Raw genomic sequence first — 17780 nt, 5'->3', positions numbered from 1 at the left:
CTTCCCGTGAGATCAGTTTTGATATGTTTTAATGTAATAAATACACAATGTTTGTCTTAGAATTGATCCCATTGCACGGTGCATCTGCAAGGCTGTCTTTTGTCTTCTGACTTTATACGAACAAATATTTGCCAGAAGTCTGAAACTTAATACAGGCAATTGACAGTACACCCTTCATGCATCACTACACTAGGGTGTAAAATCACAGTAGGAGAGACAAACTAAAAGTGTAAATAAATGCCAGGTGCTTAAAATCGAGTAGTCTATTTAGTTGATAAAAAAACCAAAAGGTTTATTGTTTGTTGTTATTCTATTGTTGTCCTTTCAGACACAAAGTTCATACGTGGAATGTGCACGCTTGAGTCTGGCCGACTCTGCCATCTTGTGGACATCTCGTGTACAGTACAGTTGTTCAACAGTTTGAATTCCTCCTCCTCATGTAGTCATGGTAACGGTGATTTTAAAGGAGGTCCGTGAAACACATACTCCAAACTTCCTCCTCCATTATGACGTAATAGGCTTCTGGAACACAGTGGACACATTGTGTCACATTGTGTTCATTGTGCCTGTCCTGTATTCTGCTATTGTGTTGTGTGCCAACGCACCACACATTCACGTACAGTCGACATGCGTAAACATATTCCACAATGTCACAATGCATTAGCTTTATTAGACAAATAGTACACAAACATAAATAATTATTTTATGATGGTAAAAAATGGCATTGCTGATTATATTGAGCACTGAACAAAGGATACAAAACAGATTGTATTATACTACAATCAGACTGAATGAATGATAGATCTTAAAATAAATAAATAAAAATAGCCCATTTACTTTCTTAATACATGTTCATGGTCTCATTGTGTACAATTGATGCATGTCACTGCGTAAAAAGTCATTTTTACACATTTTCCTCAAAAACAAAAACTTGCTGCAACTCTAAAAGTAATTTTTCCAAAGTAATTTTTTGTGCTGATGACATTTATACATCATACATTTATTGTTTTTATTGTTTTAATGGAGACAAAAAAGTGACATTTTGTTGGTTACGTCATGCTGACTACAAATGAATACCAAATTTTGCAAAGCTTAACCGAAGTGTGATTTACCATCAAACATATATGTTAAATAGTGTAATTCTGTTACTTTTATAACCCAAACATAGACGCAGGACCTTTGACATCATCAACATGTGAAAAAAATATAAATTATTTTAGAAAGGTATTTATGTGCAGTCTTGGAAAAACAGATTTCAAAGAATGCTGTAAAAAGGTATTTGATATCCGTTATTCCTCGACGCTCCCTTATACAAAAACCTTCTCTGGTTTACTCTCTGCACCTGTGGCCGGGGGATTCCCTTTCCCCCCTTTTCCAAAAACAGGCATGGCTGGAGTTCCTGGAGAGACGGAGCCCAAATACATCACAGCCCCTCCCACCACCATCAGCACGGTCACAGCCCATCCCAGATAGAGGGCGGGTCCCAGTTCACGTTTGAACGGGGCGGCGACGTTCGGGTCGTAGAAATCTCGTATCACCACGTATGCAGTCCAAGAGATGGGAATAAGAAAGAAAAAGGTCGCCACAAGGAACATAATCGCCCCAGTCCTCACCAGCCGAGCCTTTGGCTCTTGAGCGTCGCCCAGACAGCGCGTACACTTCAGGCCTGTCACGATGAGCGGAAAGGCAAGGAGGCAGAGGAGGAGGGACAATATGCAGAGGGTGCGGCACATCTGGGCGGAGCTTGAGAGGGCGAGGCCAGAATCAAATGCTTTACACTGCAGACGCCCCAACTGTGATAAACAGGTCATCCAAAGCCCCTCCCACAACACCTGCGAGACCACCAGCTCATCCCCCACAAACGCAGACACGCGCCACCAAGGACCGGCAATGACCACAATCTCAAACACCCAGCCCGCGATGACCAGGACCAGACCCAGCATTTGAAGACCAGTGTTTGCCATGACCGCAAGAGAAGATACTGTATGTTATGCTGCTCCTTTATTTCTTAAAGACGTTTTTTTCTTTGTAAATGTTCAGATCCGGAGAAACTTTGGAAATTTTTGGTTCCTCCTCTAAATTAAAAGAACAAAAAGGGATATTACAGTTATAAAACTTGATGCATAAGTAAACAATTTATTTAAGGGGTAGTTCACCCATGTGTTCCCCCTCATGTCATTTCAAACCTGTAGGACTTAGTTACTTCTGCAGAACACAAAAGAAGATATTTTGAAGAATGCTGCTATCAAACATCATTGGCCCCAATTGACTTCCCTTTTATGAACACAAAACCACTGTGACATTTCTCAAAATATCTTCTTTTGTGTTCCACAGAAGAATGAGTCACAGATTTTGAATTGCATTAGTGTGAACAAACAATAACATTTTTTGGTGAATTATCCCATTAAAAACATACAATAGAAACTATAAAGTGATATACAATCATATAAAACCTGCTGTTGAAAAACTGGCATGCTACCAAAAAGTTTAACCAAACTGTACTATGAAAATGAACCAAGATAGAAAAGCATTATATTAATATATTAGTAAATAATAATACTATTAATAATATTATTAGCAAAAAATCACATGTATTACAGTTATTCTTATAGAATATAATCTTTGCATGATTCATTTCTATAAAAGAGTTACTATTACAGCCATACCAGTATATCGTTACATTATGTCTCTAGTCTCATTTTATTATATTATTACAATGTAAACACAAACGTAATTTTATAAAAAGTGCTACTTAAATATTTTACTTTGAGTAAAGTAAAATGATTATTTACTTCATTTAAAGACGATAATTTAACACAATTTGTCTGAAGGATTTCCATTCCCAGCATGCTTTGTGTTCAACGGCATAAGAAAATTTAAATAAAAAAATATGATTATTTGAAGTGTTTTTTGTTCAACTTAAAGACGAGTTGCCTTATTTTTTGGAGTATTGCCAACCCGTGTTTACAGTTTAGTAAAATTTTGTTCTAAGTCTTTTCCAAAAGGATTTCAGTAATACAATTTTTTATGCATTAATTTGATAAATAAAACAAAAAGTTACAGAAAGCAACACATATACACATCAAACAACTGACAATACAAGAAAAGTTCCAATGATTCTATTAGATGATGTGAAGAAGTACTTACAGTGGTCGGCCAGCATCTGTGTGCGTGTCTGATATGATGTGACTGAAGTGTCGTCTGTGTTTATAGAAACACTTTCTTTGTTTTCACATGTGGGAGTCGATTAGCATCTGACCCACTGAAAATATCATCACATAATAATGACCACAAACACACACAGTTACGCCATGCACTTATGCAAGCGCCTACACACACACATACGAGCCATGGCCATGCACATACGCAAGCGCCTACACATTCCACAAATATATATACAGTACACTAGAACATCACATTTGACCAATAGACATGCGTACTAAACTTGTTCTCTCGCTCCAAAGCAACAGGTGGCAGTATTGAAGAATTATGTACATGACTATTCATTGGCAGAAGAAGTGCTTATAAACATTAGTAAATATGAACATGTATGCATCCAAGTGTTATGTTTGTAGTTGCATTGTGTTTGTCTGTTTATTTTAGGAATATCAGAACACATTCTTTAATAAATGGTAGATGGCATGCACATAACTCAAACACACGTTTGACGGAAATGCATGTTGTGGACATATTTGCAATGTTGAATTTCCATGAACTGTTTCTTTAGGTTGTAACTATGGACGAAGAATTTTCAAGTGATGTGGAGATGGCCGGGGCTTTAAGTGCCGTTGGGATTCCAGTTCTCCTACTGGTGCTCAGCTGTGCCTTTACTTACGGAACTTTTGGAAAAACTGGTTTGTCATTAATATGGTCTGGTGTTCAGTCTGTGGGGTTAACTGGAGTCAGTTTTGCTCTTGTATTATTGGCAGCTGTTGGACATGCGAGCGCAGTCGCAGCTGTGTGGCTGATGGACGAGGAGGGTGAAGCCGCAGGAGTGGTGGCAGTAACAGCTGGAGCAACTGTATCGGCCTTTATATCAAGTGTTGTAGCCTTTCTTATAGGTCAGAAGATAAGAGAACATGTGGAAGCTGCAGTTGAACGCATCTCTGCTCTCATCACACTGACTGGCGCATGGAGTTTTCTGTCCGATATGGGAATACCAGTGGAGATGGTCATGGCTGGGATCGTGATGGCTGCGCTGATGGATGTGAGCGGATCTTCTTTGGGCTTTCTAGCAGGAGCAGGTTTGGGGTTCTGCGTGAACGTTTCAAAGCGAAGAAACAGGAGAGGTGAAAACAGAATGGATGAGTGAGAAAAGGACAGTTAGAAGAAATAGACACAATAATTTATTTCATCCTTAAAAGCACACCCCTAAAGAATTATAGGCTAGTACTTCAATGGCGTGTTTTTGTGCTTAATATCTGTATGATGAAATAGTAGAGGACTTTTCAAAGAATGCTTTAAAACACTTCAAAAAATGAGGACTGAAGGGATTTTATTTATTCCGTCATGTTCATCAAGATTTTTGGCTTGTTTAGATATTGCTGCTGCAGCAGTTTTTAAAAATATAAGACTTAATCGTAAGTATTCATGTGCATTAGGGGAATGAATTTTAACACTCACATGAAAATATAAATGTTTCAAGAAAAGGGGGTCAGTGATTTAAAGACACATTTTAATGATGTGGTGGTAGAATATCACATTACTTTCTGTCTTTCAGCAGTATGTACTTCCTTATCTTTGTGCACTGCTCGTCATTACATTTAAATGAAAGTAAACCTTGCCTCAGTGCTAAAGCAGGCCTGCAGAATTATTAGTGATGTTATTAGTGAAAATGTAAAATAATAGAGTGGATGCATAAAATCATCAGGACTTCTTTTTGTTTCATTCAAAATAAAAGTATTTTCAGAAACGCAATATAATCTATTAAATACAGCATGAAAGAGTTATTTAAGCAACATCAGTTCTCAAACATTGACTCTATGTATCTCTTACAATATTGTTGCAGGCTTTTTGTATTTTTTATGAGATAAACAAAATAATTGTACAATTTTAAATAATATAATTGATTATATTATTCTGAATATAACAAAATATAAGGTTAAAAGGTGTCGGTAAACAGGTTATTGTTTCTGTTCCACTTTTTGTCTTATCTGGGGTAGATGTTTTTATCGGGATAATTGATGTTTCATCTAACCACAACAGCCAACAGGGATGAAAAGCTTCAAACATTCAAATTTCTGACAATGAAAGCTTTGATCATTCATTCTGTTCAGTGACAGTCGATCAATTTTTTTGTATACATGGACATGAAGTTATAATCATCATAATCAAAGTAAACATGATGCCATATTAAGCAGAACAAATATTTTAAAAAATATAAACATAAGTGCTATCAAAGAACAAGCTAAAAAAACTTGTCTGTCTTCATGAAAATACATAATTGTGAAAATACTGGAAAATAGAGTACAATATATCAAATATTACATCTTCAAATTGGAATCATCTTATATTTTTCAACATAATGTAATATATTATTAATATATATTTTACATTGTGTAATATACTGACTGTTGCAGTGCTTTATATAAAAAAATATAATTTATATGGGTAATACTTTGGGTAACATTAATGTGTTTAAGTGAGATTTATTTTGTATCCTTATCTTTTTTCTCGTTGACCTTATTCACTATGAGTTTGACACCCATCCCCACCCCGGCTACGCATCCGGCTGCTAAAGCGACTGCAGGTAAAACCACAGCCTCCGTCACACCCAACACAACACCTCCTGCTACAGCCGCTCCTGTTCCTAAAGCTGATCCAACTCCTAAAGCAACATTTTCTGCTTTTTTCCACATCTCTTTTCTTTTAATCTTCCCCTGAGCTTCCTTAAACATGTCATTTGTGTAGTGTTCTCCTCTGTTTCCCTTGAGCATTCTGTCAATCATCTTCAGAAGATCTCTGACCTGAGTGTTGTTGGCCATGTTTTCATTGTTGAATGCATGATATCTGCCTCCACAGCTGTCTGTAAGAGTCTTCAGATATCTGCTTTTTTCTACATATTCTTTTAATGTTATACGTCTCAGTTTTTCAGCGTGAGTGAATAGAACGATGCTGTATCTGACAGCATCTTCACCAAAGTTCTCCTGGATCTGTTTTATGGCGTTCGCCTCCTCCGCTGTGAATCTCACACCCAGATGGAGCACCAGCAGAAACACATGAGGACCAGGAAGACTCAGTCTAACACATCTCTCCACATGTGTCTTCAGTGTTCCTTCATTGTCAGCAGTTGAAGTGCTGCAGAATCCCGGAGTGTCAATGACGCAGATTTTCTTCCCTTCTCGTGTGGCAGAATGTCTGCTGCACTTGGTTGTGACTTCATCAGGTGAGACGTCTGCAGTGAACACTGCCTGTCCCAGTAAAGTGTTTCCTGTGGCACTCTTTCCTGTCCCAGTTTTACCCACCAGAATAATCCTCAAATCACAATCTGCATTTGAATCAGGATCTGAATCTGGATCTGAATCAATATCATGTATTACACTTCAGATTGTAAAGCAAACACCATGTTACGTGCCCTTCGACTGTATCTCCAAACACAGAAACTGTTGTTTTATATATTTAAATATTTTGTTTTATATACTTTTTGTTTAAAGTAAATACTGAAACATGACAGTTTCAGAACTTCAGAATGTTCTATAATCAGAAACAGAAAATGCAGAAAAAAGCAAAAAAGAATAACGTGATATACTTACTGTATAATGAAGTCTGTGATGTATATGTATCGGAGTCAAAATATCTGGAATAAGATACTGTCGAGGAAACAGATTTTTTTTAAATGTATGTTAAAATAATTTCTATATTATAAATTAACATTAAACACGTTAAAATAATTTCTATATCTTACATTAACATTGTGTACTAAAAATAAACAAGAAAATAATTTACTTTTGTAACTCATTTTTAAATCTTTCAGGTTGTAATTGTAAATTGTAATTTTCCAAATATGATGCTTGTACAGAAAGCTACAGTGTTAAAGGCAAATAGTAAGAACTTTCCTCATATTTATCTGAATGTGAAGTGCACGTCATACAGTAAAGACACTTTATTTCTAACCAATGAAAACTTTGGGTCTCTCCTATAGTGTGGGAGGGGAAGAGGAGTCTTTATTGTGTAAATCAATTCATTTAATTCATTTTACATTTAGGATTTAAATGTGTTTAATTGGGGAACAGAGAGAGGTTTCAACCTGAAATTGAAATGTAACATTTTAATTTAATTTAAATTAAAAAGAAAAAAAATATACATATAATGTATAAAAATAATTTGTTTAAATTAGTAATAAAAATGATTGAAGTTAAAATAGTAAAAACTAATTTCACATCTTTTTCGCATTTCTTAAAATGAAAAAAACTCACTATATTGTTTTTGCACTGTTAATCAACTTGAATGTGGAAGTGACAAACAGTTAAAAGTGTTTCCCGCAAACCAGGTCTCTTCAAGTATGATGCTAATCATGTTGTTCTGTATTTGAGGAATCGTTGTTTAATTCCTCTTTTCACAGAGCACTGACCTCTTGTGAGCTCAGGTCAAATCAAATGTGCTAAAATAAGTTCAAAGATGTACAAGAAGATACTACAGGTCATGTTTCATCATATTGTTTTTTTTTTAATCATATGAATGTTTATATTTATCAGAATGTGATGCGTCAAGCTGCCAAAATAAGGATCAATGATCTTGATCAACAAATTTGAGAGAAAAAGGTTGTCATGTAGAGGTCAAGTAAATGTGTTTCAGTTCTTCTTAATGATCTTGTGGTCTTTAATCGAGAAGTCAATTGTGCTGATTCTCTCTGACTTGGTATTTAAAATAAGGGAACTTTTCTTGCGAGCATCTTTTTCACACGCTCCCTCTGTCCTTTCCAAGAAGTACCCTGATGGTCTTATATACTTCCGCCGAGATTTGTGAGTGTGGATCGTAAGGACACTTCTCCATCCCATGATGTACGGGAGCTGAGCAACGGTCAAATTTAAAAAGTAAATCAAATAAGTGTAGCATAAAACTTACAGCAGACGTCCGTTTGAATGTAAGTACCAATGAATGAATTTCTCGTCACTAAATTATGTTTTTATCAACATCACTCAAATGTACCCTTAAAATCAGAGTGCATTGTGGGTAAAAAAATGAACGAGTGTAGGGAATGAAGTAGTTCAACCACCACTACAAAATGGAGGACACCTAATATAGTGCACTATATAGGAGATAGGGAGCGGTTTCAGACACAGCATGTTCAAAGGGGTCATATGGCGCTTTGGTGTGTTATAAGTTGCCAATGCATGTATTAGACACGTAAAATTGCTAAAATTAAAGTGTCGGAACAAAAGATGCATTCTATCTAAAAGCGAATGCGTACCCAGACCTCCCTGAAACGCCTCGTGTACCCACACCCCTGCGAATGTATGTCTCTTCGTAAGATGATTTGACGTAAGACCGCCCAAATCTTAAAGCAAGTGAGGTGGTCGTACTTGTAAATCTTGTTGTATCGTCACCTCCGCAGCCATGTCGTAGAGACGCTGTGTGTTTTTTCGCGAAAAGAAAGCCACTTTGTTTGCCCTGCCTAAAGATGAGAAACAACTAAAAATGAATGGTTACATTTTATTTAAAACACTGTTCCAGAAATGTACAACCCAAATTTTCAAGTTTGTGCAGCGTATTTCTCATACGATTGCTTCATAAATGTTGGAGAGAGATTATGACCGGCTATGCGTGAAAGCTTTGGTTAAAAGGTGGGGCCATTCCAACCATTAAAGAAGATTTAAAAAGATACGTGACCTGATATTGTTATCATTTATTATGTCATCCAGCTGTGGCCATGAAACCCGGATAACACCCCTTTTCTTTTTTCGAAGGGTATTCTGGGATTTTAATGAGTACAGAGAGTTAGGACCTCGGTTTAACTTCTCATCTGAAGGACAGTCCTTTTTGACAGTATAGTCTCCTCTGAGCTCAGGGTGAGCACCTTCTCTTGAACTAACACCTTCTCCAGCTGCAACCTAGCTTTCCCAGCAGGTCTCCCATCCAGGCAGTGACAAGGGTCAATCCTGCATAGCTCCATTGGTCAACCAGTCTTGGATTTACAGGCTGAAATGGCGAAACAAATTACTAACAGGGTGATATCGCTCAACCATGCTAAGCAGATTAAGGGTTTTTCTCAACTCAGCATTGGGTCATAAGGGACGAACCCAACTGTAAGGTTGTTTTAAAACATTTGTCAGTCAAATATAAACCATTTTCTGGGTCAATATATCCCAACGACTCGTGCGACAATTTTGGTTTGAAAAGAAGCCGCTGTTCTACATACTGTATGTGTAGGCTACATATTTCTACAGTCAAAAAACTTAACCAAGACAGAAGACATCAGATAGTCACATTACCTTTTGCACATTTTGTTTTGTTTGTAATACACTCCTGCAGTAAAAAAACGTGGCGTTTTTGTTGGAAACAATGAAAGTTTACTGTCGTGACAGAAGCTTTTATTTTCAGTTTCAGTCTTTCAGTAAACACTGTCAGGTGGACACCCTCCTATAGCAACAACAGAAGATTTCAGCGATGGCATCGATATACAAAGGTCAGACAAACTATCTCACTCACAAGAAATGAAGTTGTACAGACTAGAGTTTAGTCTCATAAAATGAGATAATGTATTATCAGGTGTCAATATTTCTATTTAATATTATAATTAGCTGTCCTTTAAATACAGACATTGTTAACATCATGATATTTTCATTAGAGCTCTAATGTTCAGATCAATCTGAGTAGTCTACTGTTTCTGGTAAATTAAAATATGATATTATATCAAACAGACTAAGGGAAAAGCGAAGATTTTGTTGCTACGCAGAGCATGTTACAACCTGTTCTCCATAGAGAGCACTCTATACGTCACCGGTTTTAATTCATATAGAACATGATCATAAGTAAGAAAGTTATTTCATCCAAAACAATTTGTAATGTAAAAGATTCCTTTTAGCCCTTTAATCGGTTTCTCCCTTGCATGCAAATGAGCATATTCTTTTGTATATAGGGAAGTAGATTAAATAGAGATATAGATCATGTTTTTCACAGAACAAATAACAAAAAAAAATTATACAGTACTTTTCCACATACAGTATATCCACCTGTTCTGTGGCTGTTTTTACTTAAACATGAAAAAAACAATATGTAAAACTGGTTCAAGGATTCAGGATAGACTAAAAAGAAAAGGGATTAAGTGAAAAACATGGTAGCACAGGGTGCCAAATGTTTGCCATTAACAGAAATAACAGTTGTACACTGTAAAATGAAGTAATGTCATTTAAAATGTGAACACAAAAAGAGCGTTTTGGTAAAATAATGTCCATCAGTTGTATTTTCCACATACGGTGCTCCGCCTCTCTGAAATGCACAGATTCTTAACAAGCTCATCGCTCAGAACAGCGAGGTGTGCTATGATTGGCCAGTTCACTAGTGTGTAGTGATTGGTCGAATACTGCATGGAAATGTAACGCCTCTTACCTTATTCGGAACATCAGGGTTCCAGAATGAAACACACATCGTCTCTGCGACATGGCTGGGCCGGCGACGGTACAATGAGATTTATAAGTCTGCCCACCTAACTTGCATTTAGATATGGGCGGTCTTAGTCAATTCGTTTGTGAAATGTTGTAGATTCGCCGGGCTGTGGTTACACAAGGCGTTTCAGGCAGGTCTAGGAAAAAGATTCATACTTTTTTCTGGCACTCAAATGTTTGCAATTTTACGTGTCTAATACATGCATGGGCAACTTATAACACACCAAAGACACAGAAAAACAAGTATTTCCGGCAACTCATCCCTTTAACCACCTCCTATGAGAGTGTGGTTTCGAGTCACTGGCACTGTTATTTTGGTTGATGAAGGTTTGGGAACTCATGCTCCAAAACAGGCTAAAATGCAACAACAACCCAAGAAACAACAACAACATGAAAAAAATTTCCATAGCTTTTCCCACCTGTTTTGTCTCAGCATAAACTAAAACAAACACTCAATAATCATAATGGTGACTCAACAAAAACCCTAAACATGTAAACTTGTGTTAATTCTCAATAAGAATTTTTGTAAACGTACAATAGAAATAAAGTGACAGGTGTGTCTGTAAGTGAAGGTGGTAATAGTGTGGAGTTGAAAAAACTTGGAATTTCACTGTTAATTTGACAGACAATATTACAATGTGTGGCAGGTTTTTCCGTAAAAACTACAGAATTTCACTGTTAATTTTACAGGCAATTTTTACAGTGTACAGTTACTTGGAAGTCTCCAATATGGGGTCCTTTTGAGATTTACACATTTAGTTAAGTACACTAAATATTCTGAAAATATGGCTATATTAAAATTAAAAAGTTATCTTTGATTTGAAAAGATCTAAAGATTACCTGCAACAGAAACAATGGCTGCTGTGCCGTGATACTGAAGGCCTGATGAGGAGATCATATGCAATGGTAACAGATGTTTTACATTCCATCTGCTTTATTACAGATGAATCACATGCTTTCCTGAACTTGAGGATTGTGTTACTGGGAGCGTCCGGTGTCGGTAAGAGTGCAACAGGTAATGCAATACTGGGCAGAGAAGCATTTAAAGAAACAACAACCACAGTGAGTGAAGTACAGAGAGGAAGAGTAGAAGATAGAAACATCTCAGTTATTGACACTCCAGGATTCTTTAACCCTCAACTGAGTGATGAAGATCTACAGAATGAAATGATGAAGAGTCTTTGCCACGCTCATCCTGGTCCTCATGTCTTTCTGCTGATAGTCAAACTGGACACGAACACAAAAGACGACGCAAGAAAGATCGTAGAGAAGATTCAGGAAAGTTTTGGAAAAGAAGTGTTGAAGTTCACCCTAGTGCTGTTTACCGGACGAGAAAAAATATCCAGAAAAGAATGCGACCAGTTTATTGAAAGTGAGAGAACCAAAGAGTTCTTGAGTTATTTTAAGGGCAGATTTCATACAATAAACAGCAAAATGGAGTGTACTTCCAAACAGATCATGAAGCTTCTGAGGGAAATTGATAATCTGGTGAAGAATAATGAAGGACAGCACTACACAAAGTAGACTAGTGATAATACTAAACGAATACAGCTAAAGCAGCTAAAACCAAGAAAAACAAAACTTATTATTTTTGTAGGAGCAGCAGTCATAGTAGGCGCAGCACTTTTATTTTTAGAAGAACCAAAAGCAGCATGGAAAACTGCAAAAGGATTTACTAAAGGAGGACTGAAAGCTGTAAAAGGACTAACTGAAGGAGGACTGAAAGCTGTAAAAGGACTAACTGAAGGAGGACTGAAACCTGTATAAGGACTAACTAAAGGAGGACTGAAAGCTGTAAAAGGACTAACTGAAGGAGGACTGAAACCTGTAAAAGGACTAACTAAAGGAGGACTGAAAGCTGTAAAAGGACTAACTGAAGGAGGACTGAAACCTGTATAAGGACTAACTAAAGGAGGACTGAAAGCTGTAAAAGGACTAACTGAAGGAGGACTGAAACCTGTAAAAGGACTAACTAAAGGAGGACTGAAAGCTGTAAAAGGAAAAACTAAAGGAGGACTGAAAGCTGTAAAAGGACTAACTGAAGGAGGACTGAAACCTGTATAAGGACTAACTAAAGGAGGACTGAAAGCTGTAAAAGGACTAACTGAAGGAGGACTGAAACCTGTAAAAGGACTAACTAAAGGAGGACTGAAAGCTGTAAAAGGACTAACTGAAGGAGGACTGAAAGCTGTAAAAGGACTAACTGAAGGAGGACTGAAAGCTGTAAAAGGACCAACTGAAGGAGGACTGAAAACTGCAAAAGGACTAACTGAAGGAGGACTGAAAGCTGTAAAAGGACTAACTGAAGGAGGACTGAAAGCTGTAAAAGGACCAACTGAAGGAGGACTGAAACCTGTATAAGGACTAACTAAAGGAGGACTGAAAGCTGTAAAAGGACTAACTGAAGGAAGACTGAAAGCTGTAAAAGGACTAACTGAAGGAGGACTGAAAGCTGTAAAAGGACTAACTGAAGGAGGACTGAAACCTGTAAAAGGACTAACTGAAGGAGGACTGAAACCTGTATAAGGACTAACTGAAGGAGGACTGAAACCTGTAAAAGGACTAACTAAAGGAGGACTGAAAGCTGTAAAAGGACTAACTGAAGGAGGACTGAAACCTGTAAAAGGACCAACTGAAGGAGGACTGAAAACTGCAAAAGGACTAACTGAAGGAGGACTGAAAGCTGTAAAAGGACCAACTGAAGGAGGACTGAAAGCTGTATAAGGACTAACTAAAGGAGGACTGAAAGCTGTAAAAGGACTAACTGAAGGAGGACTGAAAGCTGTAAAAGGACTAACTGAAGGAGGACTGAAACCTGTATAAGGACGAACTAAAGGAGGACTGAAAGCTGTAAAAGGACTAACTGAAGGAGGACTGAAAGCTGTAAAAGGACTAACTGAAGGAGGACTGAAACCTGTATAAGGACTTACTAAAGGAGGACTGAAAGCTGTAAAAGGACTAACTGAAGGAGGACTGAAAGCTGTAAAAGGACTAACTGAAGGAGGACTGAAAGCTGTATAAGGACTAACTAAAGGAGGACTGAAAGCTGTAAAAGGACTAACTGAAGGAGGACTGAAACCTGTAAAAGGACTAACTAAAGGAGGACTGAAAGCTGTAAAAGGACTAACTGAAGGAGGACTGAAACCTGTATAAGGACTAACTAAAGGAGGACTGAAAGCTGTAAAAGGACTAACTGAAGGAGGACTGAAACCTGTAAAAGGACTAACTAAAGGAGGACTGAAAGCTGTAAAAGGACTAACTGAAGGAGGACTGAAACCTGTATAAGGACTAACTAAAGGAGGACTGAAAGCTGTAAAAGGACTAACTGAAGGAGGACTGAAACCTGTAAAAGGACTAACTGAAGGAGGACTGAAAGCTGTAAAAGGACTAACTGAAGGAGGACTGAAAGCTGTATAAGGACTAACTAAAGGAGGACTGAAAGCTGTAAAAGGACTAACTGAAGGAGGACTGAAAGCTGTAAAAGGACTAACTGAAGGAGGACTGAAACCTGTATAAGGACTAACTAAAGGAGGACTGAAAGCTGTAAAAGGACTAACTGAAGGAGGACTGAAAGCTGTAAAAGGACTAACTGAAGGAGGACTGAAACCTGTATAAGGACTAACTAAAGGAGGACTGAAAGCTGTAAAAGGACTAACTGAAGGAGGACTGAAAGCTGTAAAAGGACTAACTGAAGGAGGACTGAAAGCTGTAAAAGGACTAACTGAAGGAGGACTGAAAGCTGTAAAAGGACTAACTGAAGGAGGACTGAAAGCTGTAAAAGGACCAACTGAAGGAGGACTGAAAGCTGCAAGAGGACAAACTGAAGGGGGACTGAAAACTGCAAGAGGACAACCTGCAGCAGTTAAAGCTGGAGCAGGAGTAGTAGACGCATCAGCTAAAAAAGCAGGACATATAAATCCGTGGACTGGGATTTCAATGTGGCAGGAACTAGCGAAGTGTCTGAGAATTGCAACCAATCTCTCTGTCCTCCGCTCACCCCTCCCATTCGAAAGACGACAGTGACTGCCACAGTACGAAAATATGTCGTCATCTGAGACAGTAGATAGTAGCCATTTAAGTAATGATGTTTCTTTACAAAAGTAAATAAAGAAAATATATTAGCTTAATTGATCATTTAAAGTGGATGCTATTGGGAAATTTATTGTAACATTTCTATAATCGTGTAAGTGTTTTATTCGCTGACTTTAGCTAGATTTCTTATGTGCTATTTAGTTCAAGTAAAGAGCAGTGAAGCCGCAAGCTAATGGTAACTAGCAACTCAGTTAAAGGTGTTTGATCTGACAGCAAGATAGCAGTTAGGAGTAAGATTGAAGATGTTTTTCTCCCACTTTGTAAAGTCAGGGACAACTGGACTATGTACCGCAGGGTAGAGACGTAGAGGAAATGCACTTTGTCTTTTTGTCTGTTTAGGCTACTGTACAAAACATTGCTGCACAACATGACAGATTCAATGTGTGTTTGCCCACCCTGTAGTCGGAAAGAAATAGCTTATTGTAAGGTAATGCAAACATAACGCTTCATTATGTAAAGTCTATACAAATTCAAAGGAATAGTTTTGATGTTATATTACATTTCTTTTAAAGAATCATCCTTAAAATCCCAAACTTCTCTTTTAAATGTAAGTGATTTTTAAACAATAACTGACAGATCTCAGTTGTGGTGAATCTGATCTCTCGTTTCAGTTGTGTTTGTTTGAGAACAGATGCAAATACAAAATGGATTATGTTGTTAAGATAATTTGTGATGCTGCTTTGGAAAAGCCAGCTCATTTTCTCAGCCAGCACAGTCATAAGGGGGCTGCCCGGCTAACAAAAGTTTGTTTTTGGAAAATTCTTGTCATGCTGTGTTGTTCAAATTAACCCTTGTTCTTATATATTTTTAAGGTTTTTTTCAAGTTGCTCATTTATTTAACAGTTGACATCGGAGAAATTTAACTTTAAAATACAATTTTAATTGTAATTTTGCAGAAATTCCAGACTAATGGTAATTATTTCTGTCGTAAATTGTTGTTTTTCAAATATAGATTTGACATTATTAAGTATTCAAAATATGTGCTAATGTTTGTTCAGTGTTTTGAGTAAAAGTAACTCTGATATGTTAGCTTGTCATTCTGTGTGGCTCGTATCACTTTGATCTTTATTTCTGACATAATAAATGTACTCCTTTAAGGTTCTCTTAGAGTTTTTATTAAAGAAGAAAAGAACTGGGCAACATTGTCCCAAAAAAAGAATTCTGAAACTGTTTTGTAATTTGTGTCATTCATGCCACCGCTTCATTCGGAAATATGTCAGAATGGATGGAATGAACCCGTTGGATGTGTAAGTAATACAGGCACATCACAGGTACAGTTATTTTTTGATAGTGTTGGAACAGAAAATTCACACGAGCTTGAACTTTGTAAAATTGACTCTACACAGTACACACCTTGCCTCTATTTTTCAGATAATGCTGTATTTATTCTCAACACCTTAAATACTTCAGCTGTGTTTGATTGGGGTTGGAGCTGAAATCTTCAGGATAGCCCACCAGGAACAGGGCTGGAGATCCCTGCCTTACACACTCTTAAAGTTTCTCTGTTCAAATGCTATCTAAAATTAACTCTTTATGTGTCTGTAGATGATTCACACATCCACTGGGTGGCGCTGATTTATTATCAGTCAGGAAGCACTTTCACTTCTCCATTCAGTCAGTTTGCCAATGCACATAAACTCAAATAACAGACCGACAGTAATAAAGAATACAGTACGTGAAGGTCAAACTGAATCAACCCTTATTTAATTCTCTCAGATTGAAAGAATAATATCCCGCTTCCGACTTGTGTGTGTGTGGAGTTTGCATGTTCTCCCCGTGCCTCGGGGGTTTCCTCCGGGTACTCCGGTTTCCTCCCCTGGTCCAAAGACATGCATGGTAGGTTGATTGGCATCTCTGGAAAAATTGTCCGTAGGGTGTGAGTGCGTGAGTGAATGAGTGAGTGTGTGTGCCCTGCGATGGGTTGGCACTCCATCCAGGGTGTATCCTGCCTTGATGCTCGATGACTCCTGAGATAGGCACAGGCTCCCCGTGACCCGAGGTAGTTCGGATAAGCGGTAGAAAATGGATGGATGGATGGATGGATGAAAGAATAATAATATTTATTGCCTATGTATGAGAAAACAGTAAACACATTGAAATTACAGAAAGCTTAGTCCCATAACTCCAGAAGGTAACTTGATGTAGGCCTCGGTTGTATTCTGCGTGTTATGGGGTAGTATCCTGCAAATAAATGTTATCATTGATTCCCCATCATGTGATTCAAAACCTGCACAGGAGGAAGATATTTTGAGAAACGTCTCAGTGATGTAATTCTCCAAAGCGGCCACGTTTGCAGAAATCCATCATTATTCTGGCCTCCCCTTTTTCATATTCAACACACAGCATAAAGACCAAACAATAATCCCTCTTTTTGTGAAGAGCCGGTCAGGCAATTTACAACTACAACCTTCACCAAAAAAAAAAAATGATATTGAACCTGATACACTTTTTCAGCAACCAGTCCAAGTACCGTGACTGAAGACATCCGGGGGCCCGTTTCATAAAGGAGGTTTAGTGAAAACTCTTTATTATAAAATAGTCTTTATTTTACATATGCATATTTTAGAATCTTTTAGAATGTAAATCTTATTATTGTAACTTATGTCTTTATGTTGAATGTCTGTACTGTAAGCTTCCAACACCAAAGAAAATTTCTTGTGTGTGCAAGCACACTTGGCAATAAAGCTCGCCTGATTCTGATAAATAAAGTGCATTCAAGTCTCAAGTCATATCAAGTTTCTCCCAAATCAAGAAAGGCGAGTCCAAAGCCCTATTCGCACAAGATTAGTATTACCTGGGGACTTCTAGTCATTTGTAATAATTGCAGTGGTTGTCTTTGATCTTAATCCCATGCAAATCGGTATCTCAGTCATTAGGCGGGCTCATATATCATTTTTCAGTCCAGAATGTTGATATAAATGATTAAATATTGCTTTTATACCCACAAAAAAATTACCATTTCAGTGTTTGCTTTAGTTGTGCTCCTGATCCTTGGTTTTCAGAAATTACTTTTATTCACTATAACCAACTGTATCAATTTGGAGAATATAGAGAATTCAGTCACAGGTTTGAGTGCTCTGATTT

General features: G+C 37.5%; 2 protein-coding genes across 3 annotated transcripts; one reads left to right on the top strand and one right to left on the bottom strand.

Annotated features, from left to right (window-relative positions):
- Positions 1-37: 37 nt before the first annotated feature.
- Positions 38-7019, bottom strand: cldn31 (claudin 31). Of its 2 annotated transcripts, XM_056740339.1 has the most exons (4): positions 6946-7001; positions 6753-6809; positions 3148-4254; positions 38-2075 (listed from the first exon to the last, which is right to left on the bottom strand). In XM_056740339.1, the coding sequence occupies exon 4, from the start codon at positions 1962-1964 to the stop codon at positions 1308-1310; it is 657 nt and encodes a 218-aa protein (XP_056596317.1). In that variant the 5' UTR covers positions 1965-2075; positions 3148-4254; positions 6753-6809; positions 6946-7001; the 3' UTR covers positions 38-1307. The 2 variants fall into 2 exon arrangements, with proteins under 2 accessions (XP_056596317.1, XP_056596308.1); XM_056740330.1 differs by lacking the exons at positions 38-2075; positions 3148-4254 and adding an exon at positions 4659-6517 and having other exon boundaries at positions 6946-7019.
- Positions 7020-9563: 2544 nt separating this feature from the next.
- LOC130412990 (GTPase IMAP family member 4-like) lies at positions 9564-12238 on the top strand. The gene is made up of 2 exons (XM_056737853.1): positions 9564-9625; positions 11548-12238. Exons 1-2 carry the CDS (start codon positions 9607-9609, stop codon positions 12126-12128), a joined length of 600 nt encoding a protein of 199 aa, XP_056593831.1. The 5' UTR covers positions 9564-9606; the 3' UTR covers positions 12129-12238.
- The last annotated feature ends 5542 nt before the right edge of the window (positions 12239-17780 follow it).

This window comes from Triplophysa dalaica, chromosome 2 (assembly GCF_015846415.1).
Source record: "Triplophysa dalaica isolate WHDGS20190420 chromosome 2, ASM1584641v1, whole genome shotgun sequence".
Classification (NCBI taxonomy): Eukaryota; Metazoa; Chordata; class Actinopteri; order Cypriniformes; family Nemacheilidae; genus Triplophysa; species Triplophysa dalaica.
Note: the sequence above shows the minus strand (reverse complement) of the source record. Positions and strands in the feature narration are given on the sequence as shown.